Below are 12517 nucleotides of genomic sequence, written 5' to 3'. Positions count from 1 at the left end.
GAAAGGACAAGTAAACTCTTGTAGCTTAACACCTTGGGTTACTATAAGTTATATAAGTTACTTATGTGGTTACTAGAAGTCCAGAAAGTTCATGTGAGAGAAAATCTGAGAAAAGGAAAGTTTGTGGTCAGCTATAAAAAGAAGAGTTCAAGAATGATGACTTGTTCAACACATCTTTCCCACAAATGAGAACACAGTACACAAGTGTCCCTGGACTGGAGATGCTGATTGATTCAGAGACCATTGTATGATAAAAACATCCCTTATTATAATTTGATGCTCAAAAAATATCCTCTAATCTGTATCTTGGCCTTCTGACCAGAAAGTAAGCACACGTCTGATATTTATTTTTAATATCAAGTGTATCTCATTATAAATTAATTAATAGCATGATAACCTACAGCCCATAACCCTCAAATACTTGAGAAAGGCAGAGTGTAAGGACATTTAATCTTATCTACATTTCCTTCTGCCTTTGTTTCCTCAATTAGCATGGCTTATAAACTCAGTTCATGTGAATTAGGATTGTATAATCATAGTCATAAGTAACACGTATGGCTACTTACTATGTGTGAAACAGTTTTAAAGCACTTCAAAAAAATGACCTCATCTAATCCTAGCAATACTCCTACTGAGTAGATAATAGTTAAATCAATTAGATTTTTGCCATATTATACAACAAATAATGAATCTTAGTTCATAACAATAACAAAGGTTATTTCAAACTCACATTGTGTTTCTTTGTGGATCAGTCATGGCTCCATTCCACATTTTCTTCATATAAGGACCCAGGTTGAACATGACATAAAGGGATCTTATCACTGTTAATGATTATGCTGGAAAGTGGGCACATGTCACTTTTCATAGTTTATCAAGCAAAGCAACTCATGTGGTAATGACCGATGTTGATGTGGTGGGGAATTATACTCCTCACATAGGGAGGTGTATTATAAATCCATATTGATGGGCAGAGATGTATAATTCTCCAAAATGTGCAGCAAAAATTTGGGAATAATAGTACAATCTACCATACTACTGTCATCCCAAATTTAAACCTGAGAAAATTGAGAAATAGAGTTTAATAAATTTCTTTAAGTCATAAACCTAGTAAGTGATAGGATTGGGATTTGAAATGGATTCATCTGTCTCCAGAACTATGATAGCCAGATTCTAAGATGGCCCTCATAATCTCACCTTCTGGTGTGCACACACTTGGATAGTTCCCTTCCCAAACTAGAAAGACTGACCTATGTAACTAATATTGTGACTACTAAAGTTAGGTCATAAAAGATATTGTGATTTCAGTTTTTCTCCCTTGGATCACTTGGGGAGATCGGAGCAATATAGAGAGTCCTAGAGTAGCCTTACAGAGAGGCCAAGGAACTGAGGACTTTGCACTGACTTGACACCCATGGGAACTATATGAACCATCTGGGAATTGAGTCTTCCAGCCCTAGTCAAGTCTTCAGATGACTCCACTCCCCAGTAATATCTTGACTCCCATCTCACCAGATATCCCAAATCTAAACTATCTAGTTAAGTCACTCCCAAATTCCTGACCCATGGAAACTATGTGAGATAATAAATGCTTATTATTATTTTAAGCCACTAAATGTTGGGATAATTTGTTATGCAGCAGTAGACAACTATACAAGGTTCTGTTTAACCATTATGCCAAAGTGCCACCATGTAGGAATTAACCGTCTGTGTAAATGCATAGATGTCACATTTACAAACAGCCAATGCATATAATTCAGGGGGAGTGAAGAAGGGAAGTAAAGGGATGCTGAGAAAATAGTAATCAGAAGTATCATGGATAAAGACTTTAGGGAAAGTGAGGAAATGCAATCTATTCTTGTTCATTGAGCCATCCATTCTGAAGACACCAGTAACATAATGGAATAAAGAGATGCTGAAGAGATTGATTAGGAAAATGATCATGAGTTCAATATCAAGGTTAATGAAGAGGTAGTTAATATTTCTGAAGTCATTGTTTCTCTAGGATCTTTCTTTCCAGACAGAAGAGAGTATTTGCTGGGATCTTGCGAGGATTAAGGAATCTGTGTTTTGACTCTTAAGAGCATATATATAGATATTTATGTTTTATATTCTTAAGCTCTTCTAAGCCAAGAAAGGACATTCCAATCCTTCATCTTATCCCCAGATCCAAAATGCTCTTTACCTGTACCTTTTACAATGATCCTTCTCTCACTCAAATACCGTAGGTTTTCCTTGCTGGCAACCCAGAGGGCAAATCATTAACCTCTCTCAGGCTTTCATCTTGAAACAAGTAGATTCTTAAAGTCTCAATATGCTTCCACATCCAAATTAAGTTTAGATTAATTAGATTTACTCTTTCCCTATTTTTTGTTTTTATTTTATTGATTTATTTAGCCTTGAGCCAATGGACAATTTGAGTTTAGAACTTATTAATGTAAATACATAATATAGAGAAATATGTACATGATATATAAATACTTTATAAGGTATAAAAATAGTTTAAGGCCACCTCTTAAACTGCAGCTGTCTAACACAGGCTTCCTTCAGTCTGTTGAATGAGACACATTCTTGATAAAATCAGTTCAGCTGGTTGTGATCAGCCTTGTTGAAACTGAATAGAGAGGATAAAGGAAACGGAAGGGCCTGGAAGGGAAGAAGAGAAGGTAGCAGAACAAATTTCATCAAAAAGGCATACCTACTACTTTGTTTTGCTTTGCAATTAGGGCATGCATGCATGCAGTTAAGTGAGTGTGAGCATAATGATATAAAATGTATTTCTTAATGCAGATTATGGCCCAAAATAGTTTTTTTACAAAACCTGATCTGCTAATAAACATATGAACATAAACTGAAACCTAATTACTATTTAAGTTATAAAGAACCTCAAACTTACTTTATTTTTATTTTTTAAGATTTTATTTACTTATTTATTCATGAGAGAGAGAGAGAGGCAGAGACACAGGCAGAAGGAGAAGCAGGCTCCGTGCAGGGAGCCTGACTTAGGACTCGATCCCAGATCTCCAGATCATACTCTGGGCTGAATGTGGCGCTAAACCACTGAGCCACCCGGGCTGCCCAAACTTAATTTGCTAAAAACAACCACCATTGTATTATATCTCCAGATTCTTTGGATCAGGATTTTAGGTAGAACAGAATGGAGTTGGCCTGTTGCCATGATGTTTGGGACTTCAGCTGAAAAGATTTGACCACTGCCAGTTGGAATAACCGGGACTGGGACTCCTCTCATATTTCTGGCTCTTGAACTAGGATGTTTCCAATATTAGGACAGCAGACCAAAGCACCCAGACACGGTCTCCAACACAACTGGGCTTTCTCATGGCCCGGCAGCTCCAAAATCACCAACATTCTCATGGAGGTAGCTCGAGATGGAAGTCTGAGGGTTCCAGAAAATAAGGCACAACCAGTGTTGCTCAAGAGCAAGGCCTTACTTTCTCCACACTCTCTTGATGCAAGCTGTCACAAGCTCAGATTCAATGGACCAAGAATTAGATTTGATGAGAGCACAAGAGGCAAGACATGCTGGAGAAGGGAATGTGGGTTAGGAGAAACTGTTGCAATCATCTTTGGAAAATTAAATTTGCCTCATCTTGCAACCATGAAAATGTTCATGAGCAACAAGCTACATAAGTAAATAGATTGAGCCACATTTATCAGTGAAATATAAAACAGTGCAAATCAACAAACTCAAGCTCTCTGTCCCAATGTAATTCAGATGGATGGTTCCTATCAAGGGGGGAAAAAGACACAAAAGAGTAAACACACTATGATTTCTTATATATACTTTTCAAAACCAGAACAAATTAAACCATAAAGTTCATGGATACACACACACACACACACACACACACACACACACACATATATATATATATATATATATATATATATATATATATATATATAATCTATGCATATTATCTATTATCATATGATTAATCTTAGATAAAAAGAAATAATTTCAATGAAAGAATGAAAGTCCAGATAAAGTGTAGAAAGAGGGTACAGACTATATCACTTGGATGTCTGGGAAATTTAGCAGACATTAAAAAGAAAAATTTATTATATTTTTGAGAGAAACATGTTGTTTGCTAATAATAAAGTAATCTATGCTTATGGTAGAAACTTTGAAAAAACATAAAAGCTTGAGCACAAGAATAAAAATCATCTACATTTCCAATGCTATAGATAATCTCTGTCATATTTAGCCATATTTTCCCTTTCTATGAAAAAAATGTTATATCATGATGAAATGTGAAGAGAAACTTGTTTAGAAAACTTTTTATTTTGAACTAATTTTAGATTTACAAGAAAGTTGCAAAACTAGTACAAAAATTCCCTTATATCCCTCAACTGACTTCCCCTAGAGTTAATGACTTCCATAACCATTGTACAAAAAATTCAGGAAATGCAAGAAAACAATATAAAACAAAAGAACAGGAAGTAGACATTGGAACAATATTATTTACTAAACTTTAGACTTTTTTTCAAATTGACAAACTTTTCCACCCCAGTCCTTTTTCTGTTCCAGGATCTTATTCAGCATCCTACACTGAATTAAATTACTGCTTTCCTCAGTATTTGCAAATCTAATAACAGTTCTGTAGTCTGTCCTTGTCTTTCATGGCCTTCACACTGGAGGAGGATTTATAGTTATTCTAAAGAATGCCACTCGATTTGAGTTTGTCTGATGTTTTATCATTGGAGTGAGTTTGTGCATTTCTGCCAGTAACTATCACAAAAATGAGGAAGTGTCTTCTCAACGCAAGGATTTCACTGTCAATATGTCCTATTACTTGTCATGTTTACCTGGCTCACTTCGTGAAGGTGATGCCTGCTGAGATTAGCCACTGTACACTTTCTACCTTTGCTTCATAGCTGAAAGGTGTCTTAGGGAAGACACTCTTGAGACTGAAGATCCTATTGCTCCTTAAATGCTCACCAAGTGATGTTAGAATCCACTTGCAGACTGTATCTGCAACAGGGCAGAGTTATCCCCTCTCTTTATGTCTGTATTTATTGATGGATACATATTTTATTTGAGGAATTAAAAAGTTCAATATTATCCATTTTTATTTTGTTGCTCAAATGGCACCAGTTTTGGCCATTGGTTGCTCCTTAAGACTGGCTGGCATGACGTTTCCATATTTTAAAAACATTTCCTTGTCTTCTGGTACCATAAGATGTTCCAGGTCCATCCTGTATTTTCCCTGCTCCATCCTTGGAATCAATCAGTTATCCAAGAAGACCTGGTTCTATTGGAGAATAATGCTTAAAAGTCAAAGATTGTGTATCAGGTGTGCTGATTGCTGCAAGGGTCTCACTACTTATGGGCCCTGTCAGCTGACAGAGCAAGGAAATACATGTGTATATTAATCCAGCACAGACACTATGTCTCTGTACCTATATAACTGTAGATATACCTCTGGTTCTAATCCAGGCCCATAAGATTCATTTCTACCAAATATTTGTCTTTCCACCAGTAAGAACACTACATGTCATTTTCTACAATATACTTACTTTGTTGGTCAATTCTAGTAGACACATCGGTAGTTTCAGAATGGTTAATCCATATCCCTGAAACACTTTTATTAGATTACACCCTTTCAGTGTTATTATGTTATTGAGTTAATACAGCTTGGCTCATTTGTTAGTGCTTACATTCCGTGTTGGGTTCCTTTCCCAATCCTATCACTTTTAATAGTTTATTTTGCTAGTATGTGAAACCTTACTATAGTTGTAAGAGTCAGAGTTGCACAGACATACTCAATAAACCGTTCCCTCCTCATCCTTGCCACTCTGTTTGCCATTCTCCCTTCTTTTACTCCTTTCTAACTCTCCCCCATAAATAACCCATCTCCTTTGTTTTTGGTTTATCCTTCCTGTCTATCTTCTGCATAACTAAGCAGAAAATGTGAACTCTTATATCCTCTTCTTTCGCTTATGGAGGGTATCATACTGTGGATACTCGTGCACTTGGCTTCTTCATTTAGTCATACATCCTGGAATTTACTCCTTATTACTTCATAGGGATCGTTCTCACTCATTTTTGTAGCTGCATATTCCTCAATTCTGCAAGTATGCCCTAGTTCATTCAACTGCTCTCTTGTATGTGGATATTAAAGTTCTTCCAAATATTTCATAGTTGCCAAGCTGGCAACCAATAGCATAGGATATGCAACCACACTTTTGATGGCTGAATAAGATAAAAAGAATAACAAGTTTTATTTATTTTATTTTATTTATTTATTTATTCATGAGAGACACAGAGAAAGAGGCAGAGACATAGAGGGAGAAGCAGGCTCCTCACAGGGAGCCCAATGTGGGATTCAATATCTGGACCTGGGATCATTCCCTGAGCCAAAGGCAGACCACTGAGCCACCCAGGCATCCCAAGTATAACAAGTTTAAAAGTAACATATCACTCCTTTAAAGAAAAATCCTCCAGAAATGTTCTACACCAAAAGCTGAGATAGAGGACTTATTAAAAGTCCACAAAGGGGAAGTCTGTCCCAACACACAGAGTTCTACAGGTGGTCTTCATATGGTACACATAACACACCTCCTATGAGAAAGCCAGGGAGGGGAGACAACACACTCATTTGCTGTAAAAAAAACAAAAAAAAAAACAACAAAAAAAAAAAAAAAAAACCTGTTGGGGTACCTTGATGGCTCAGTGGTTGAGCATCTGCCTTTGGCTCAGGTCATGATCCCAGGGTTCTGGGATCGAGTGCTGCAGTGGGCTCCCCATGCTGAGCCTGATTCTCTCTCTGCCTCTGTTTCTGACTCTGTGTGTGTGTGTCTCATGAATAAATAAAATCTTTAAAGAAAAAAATAAAAACCTCTTCCTCAAACTATCTTCAATAAAGTGATTGTGATAACATTAGAATAGCCAAGTCCAGAATCAAGTGCTTGGAACCTAGAATTGTGGAGTAAAGGGAACTAAGTAGAAGCCTCCCTTTCCTTTCAACTTTTCTGCAAATCATATTGCCGTTCCTCTTAGCACAATTGCTATCGTGTCCAAAATGGAAATGTTCGATGAGTACATCCCACTTTCCCTCTCTGAAGGTTTTTCTTAGAGGCTTTAAAAAAGTCAATATTAGGAAATTACTTTTTTTTAGCTCATTAGAGATTAATACTTGAGAATATGTCATGAGTTCAAGAAGTTGCATGAGGAAGACTCCTCCCAATCTCATCGTATGGTCATGCACAGAAGAGCCACATTTCACACGGAGGGTGTCACCACACAAAGAGCTAAGTGGATAACTGAAACCATATGAATGGGGCTCTAGTATTTGATATCTTATCCTAGCTCATTAAAAAAAGAAACATTTGGCCTGTGCTACTAAATTGATTTCACGACCTCTAATGATTATTCAGATCTTGCAGTCTGGAGCACACTTTCAGAACAAATACTTTGGAGCCAGAGAGGTGAGAGCTGGAATCCTAGATGTACCTCACAGACGATTCAGAAGCCCTTAGCCTGTGTAAGCCCATATCCCCTATGTAAAATAGTGACAATATCCAAACCTAGGGATTTTTGCACTAAGAATGTAGGTAGCACAGTGTATAATAACCAGTAAACAGAAAAGGGTAGTTTTTATTAAGAATGATAAAATGGAATGAGAAGTGGAGATACTGTACTAGGTGATTCTGGGAGTCCACCCTAGGTGGATGGAAACTCATGAAGCACAGGAGCCTTTGTCATCACTGTCCTTTCTCCTTCTAGAGCCCACTCTAGTGCTCAGTCAGGTGAGAATCCAGAGAAGTCAGGACTGGACTGCTGCTGGTTCCATCCTCTCAACATGGGGTCACATCCAGCAAATCCAGAAATCCATAGGAACTCTCGCATGTGGGAAAACAACTTTGTCCTGTCGCACATGTCCACTAAAAGTGGTAGTTGCCAAACTCAGCTGGGCATCAAAGGGAACAGAGGATTTCTTAAATATTCAGATTTTGAGACTCACTGGAGTTATCAATTCAGAATCATCTGGAGCAAGACTTTGGAATCTATATTTTAAATACAGGCACACATGCTCAACACACTAGGTGGTTGAAATACAGCCAGTCAAGTGGACAAATCAATAGTAAAGTAGAGCATTTTGGTGTTACTCCTATTTCATTGCAGAAGAGTATCAAATAAATATTTGCTTTAATAGTGGGAGATCCTCTACATATTCTTTGAATCCATCACTTAACTTTATTTATAGGAAAACACACCATACCATAGGACACAAGCATAGGTGAGTTGAAAGATCACCTATGATTTGGAGAGTTTATCTCCCTCCAAGTCAGAAATAGGAAGGGATACATCGAATCAAGTTAGACATTTAAGAGAAAACTTCAATGAGTTGTGTAAATTTCAGCCATTTACAGGAGATATTGTCATTGAAAATGAGTATAACACACTGTTCTGGGACTGAGTCCCTATGAATCAGTTTCCCTAGTTATTACAACTGGTCTGTTTTGGAACCTTATCTTCTCCCATTTTTATTTTAATATATACCAAAGGGCATATTTTTTGACTAACACACACTAGTTACATTGAAATGTTTATACATGAAGGCTTTAAATAATGATAATATAAATGTAATAATTTACAAGACCTTTATATAAGCATTAATTTAAATAACACTAATTTGAAACATTTAATTAATGCTGTATCAAAGATATGTATCCTTTTTTACTTCAGTAGCAGGATCTGTTGTGTGTGGAGAAGATTTGCAGCAACAAAACTAAAAATTAATGTGATGTCCAGGGCTGTGTTACAACCAGCTGCACCCAAGGGATAGTGTCACATCACTTTATAGCACTGGCCAAAATTGTACTTAGTCTCTCACGGCTCACAAATTTTTAAAGACAATTCCATCCAGACCATTTTCTAGGAATAATTCCTTTAATTAGGTGTCCATTGCCAATGTGTACTCTTTGCTGGTTGAGCAGCTAACTAATAAATCATCTTTCAGAGATCTTGCAAAGGAGTCCTCAGAGGGTAATGACTTAACTTGCATCATCCCTCAAAGATCTGCCTTTGAGATGGGAATCTAAACTTCTAATTCAATCCTACATGTAACTTGTTTTCTTTGTTATGGAACTCTGGGAAGCACAGGGTTATGATCTTCATGACTAAAGCCATATTTGGTGTGTGGACTAGCCATTCATCAACTATTAAGTAATAACAGGGTCTGCGTTTCTCTAATAATGAGAGTAAATATGTTATAATTTACACTTCTCATTTCTTTCTCCTTATGATCAAGACTTATATTTCAGTCCTAACTCGTTTATTAGTTTAATCCTGAGGAATGTGCCAAAAGAACTCAACAACACTGCAAATACTTCAAAGTCCCCCTCCATTTCCCGTGATTTTAGGGACATCGTCTCTGGGTCATGTGAAAATTTAATCCATTTCCATCTGTATACCCTGTGTTTTGGGATCCCCTTACCTTCTCAAATATCCTGAATTCAAGGTATCTAAACTCATGGAGCAGTTGTCCAGGGAAAAGAGAAGCAACAGCCCCGCCCCCAACCATTGGGAACAGAAAGGAAAAGAATTATCCTAAAGAATTATTTTAAAACCCAGGTACAGCAGATAGAAATAAAACCATGACTGCATAGATTGATGTACCAAGGGTTCAAAATCTAACCCCAAATGGGTAGCAATTTGTTTGGCATTAAACTAAACCAGGTTGATGAACTCAAATGCCCTCGGCTCAATAGGCAGGACTCTCCTAGGAGCCTGTGTTACTTCCCTCACTTAAGCGCAGATTTATAATAAAAATCTTAGTGCCAGTGGCATAGTTTTTAGACATATAAGAAGCTAACCACTTGGAGAACCCTATTTGAGAGGTCAGAAAACTCCACAGTTAAAGATCGGTTTATAATTTACGAAGAAAATAGAAAGTTTTGTTGCTCTGAGTTGAAATTTGAAGAGCACGGCGGGAAATATGGCAAGTTTTTCGCATAAAGCTTGGTGCTTTCTTCATCATTTGAGACCAGCGTGAAGCCCGAGGCTTCAGGGATCATTTTCGGAGAAAAACCGGTCGATTCGATGCAGAGAATTTTGATATTTTTGGCATTTTTTGAGGTGTAACAAACACAACTCCGGATCCGAGAGGACACTCTGAGGCTGCCAGCGAGGCGGGCTGGACAGCGCACCAATCACGGCGCAGCTCCGCCCTATATAAACGGGAGGGCGCAGCGGCGCGGCCCGAGTCCCGGCCAGTGCCTCCGCTTCCGGCTCGAGTTCTCTCCCCGCGCCCGCTTTCGACATGTCTGAAACCGCGCCCGCCGCGCCCGCCGCCCCGGCCCCCGCGGAGAAGACGCCGGTGAAGAAGAAGGCCCGCAAGTCCGCCGGCGCAGCCAAGCGCAAGGCGTCCGGGCCCCCGGTGTCCGAGCTCATCACCAAGGCCGTGGCCGCGTCCAAGGAGCGCAGCGGCGTGTCCCTGGCCGCGCTCAAGAAGGCGCTGGCGGCCGCCGGCTACGACGTGGAGAAGAACAACAGCCGCATCAAGCTGGGCCTCAAGAGCCTGGTGAGCAAGGGGACCCTGGTGCAGACCAAGGGCACCGGCGCCTCGGGCTCCTTCAAGCTCAACAAGAAGGCGGCCTCCGGGGAGGCCAAGCCCAAGGCCAAGAAGGCGGGCGCGGCCAAGCCCAAGCGGGCGGCGGGGACGACCAAGAAGCCCAAAAAGGGGGGGGCCGGTACCCCCAAGAAGAGCGCCAAGAAGACCCCCAAGAAGGCCAAGAAGCCCGCCGCCGCCGCAGGAGCCAAAAAGGCCAAAAGCCCCAAGAAGGCGAAAGCGGCCAAGCCCAAGAAGGCGCCTAAGAGCCCTGCGAAGGCCAAAGCTGTGAAACCCAAGGCGGCCAAGCCAAAGACCGCTAAGCCCAAGGCAGCTAAGCCAAAGAAGGCAGCCGCTAAGAAGAAATAAGTTTCTTCGGCCAACTACTTAGCTCAACACAACCCAAAGGCTCTTTTCAGAGCCACCCCCAGACCTCAGTAAAAGAGCTGTGGCACTGTGCGTGCGCAGGGGGCGTGACGGGAAGGACGCCGCGACAGCGAGTGGGCGGGACTTGGGCCAAAGGACGGGATTCTCGTAGCGACGCCAGCCACGCACACCATGCTTTAGCAACTTTCAGGTTCCGGGGTTTATGGTGCATGAAACCGAGCAGATAATGCGGTTTCCCCAGTCATCCTCTGCCTCCTAAAGGTGATAACACTGCTACGGGGCGATGGGAACAAATTGGAGGGACCCTTTTTTTTTTTTTAGGCTAACAATTACACGTCCTGCTACTAAGTCGATTAGGTTAGCTGGCAAGGAATATAACGTACTTGTGAGTATAATTACACTTGCTCCAGAACTCAGCATCTAGGACGTCCGCCTGGCCACCAGGTGTTCCCCCCCCCCCCCCCGCAAGCCTCAGACTCAACGCAGGAAACTTACTAGCCAGCAGAGAGCAATCTATATCAAAAGTCCCAAACCTAACCTATTTGCAAAACTTCATTAGCTCTCACTGAAACAAGCGCAATTGCTTTAGAGGCTTATTTATAGTAGCTTTCGGCACCCTACTCTGAACCTTCTGATTGGAAGGAAGCAAAGAAACGAGGCAGCCAATGAAAAGCTAGATTTGCAAGTATCTTTTACAATTCGCATTTGTGACGACACAGTAAAATTAATCCAATCACAAGCGAAATGTTACTAACCACATTTGAATACCGCATCTATAAATAAACGAGGCTTTGGGGCTTTACCCAAGTTTTAGTTATAGTGTTCTAACTAAACGCTACGATGCCAGAACCCGCCAAGTCCGCGCCGGCCCCGAAGAAGGGCTCCAAGAAGGCGGTGACCAAGGCGCAGAAGAAGGACGGCAAGAAGCGCAAGCGCAGCCGCAAGGAGAGCTACTCGGTGTACGTGTACAAGGTGCTGAAGCAGGTGCACCCCGACACGGGCATCTCGTCCAAGGCCATGGGCATCATGAACTCGTTCGTCAACGACATCTTCGAGCGCATCGCGGGCGAGGCGTCGCGCCTGGCGCATTACAACAAGCGCTCGACCATCACGTCCAGGGAGATCCAGACGGCCGTGCGCCTGCTGCTGCCCGGGGAGCTGGCCAAGCACGCCGTGTCCGAGGGCACCAAGGCCGTCACCAAGTACACCAGCTCCAAGTAAACGTGCCAAGTAAGCGTCTCCTTCCCCAAACCCAAAGGCTCTTTTCAGAGCCACGCATGCTTTCAACAAATGAGCTATAATGCTTTCTAAAAACTATTCTCAAATGCATCCTAGTCAAGTTTACTCTAAGATCGATACATAGCTACGACTCTATAATTTTCTCTTAGGATTGCGTAGCAAGGATGCCACATTTCCCAGTCGATAACCATACCCATCATAAATTGAGTGCTCGCTATGCCCAAAACCGGTTCTGTACAACCATTATTCCTTAGTTTCACAACACTAAACCTCAATTTTAAATGAAAATGCCATTTCAAGTGTACAGCTCTCCTCCT

General features: G+C 40.8%; 2 protein-coding genes across 2 annotated transcripts; both read left to right on the top strand.

Moving 5' to 3' along the window:
• The first annotated feature begins 10245 nt into the window (after positions 1-10245).
• Positions 10246-11777, top strand: H1-4 (H1.4 linker histone, cluster member). The gene has a single exon (XM_041769828.1). The coding sequence runs from the start codon at positions 10287-10289 to the stop codon at positions 10941-10943; it is 657 nt and encodes a 218-aa protein (XP_041625762.1). The 5' UTR covers positions 10246-10286; the 3' UTR covers positions 10944-11777.
• LOC121499308 (histone H2B type 1-C/E/F/G/I) lies at positions 11778-12502 on the top strand. Its single transcript, XM_041769830.1, has one exon. The coding sequence runs from the start codon at positions 11802-11804 to the stop codon at positions 12180-12182; it is 381 nt and encodes a 126-aa protein (XP_041625764.1). The 5' UTR covers positions 11778-11801; the 3' UTR covers positions 12183-12502.
• The last annotated feature ends 15 nt before the right edge of the window (positions 12503-12517 follow it).

This window comes from Vulpes lagopus, chromosome 10, assembly GCF_018345385.1.
Source record: "Vulpes lagopus strain Blue_001 chromosome 10, ASM1834538v1, whole genome shotgun sequence".
NCBI lineage: Eukaryota > Metazoa > Chordata > Mammalia > Carnivora > Canidae > Vulpes > Vulpes lagopus.
Note: the sequence above shows the minus strand (reverse complement) of the source record. Positions and strands in the feature narration are given on the sequence as shown.

Excerpts from the sequence above, each read along its gene's own strand:
- H1-4 (XM_041769828.1), top strand. The coding sequence starts at position 10,287 with ATGTCTGAAACCGCGCCCGCCGCGCCCGCCGCCCCGGCCCCCGCGGAG.
- LOC121499308 (XM_041769830.1), top strand. The coding sequence starts at position 11,802 with ATGCCAGAACCCGCCAAGTCCGCGCCGGCCCCGAAGAAGGGCTCCAAG.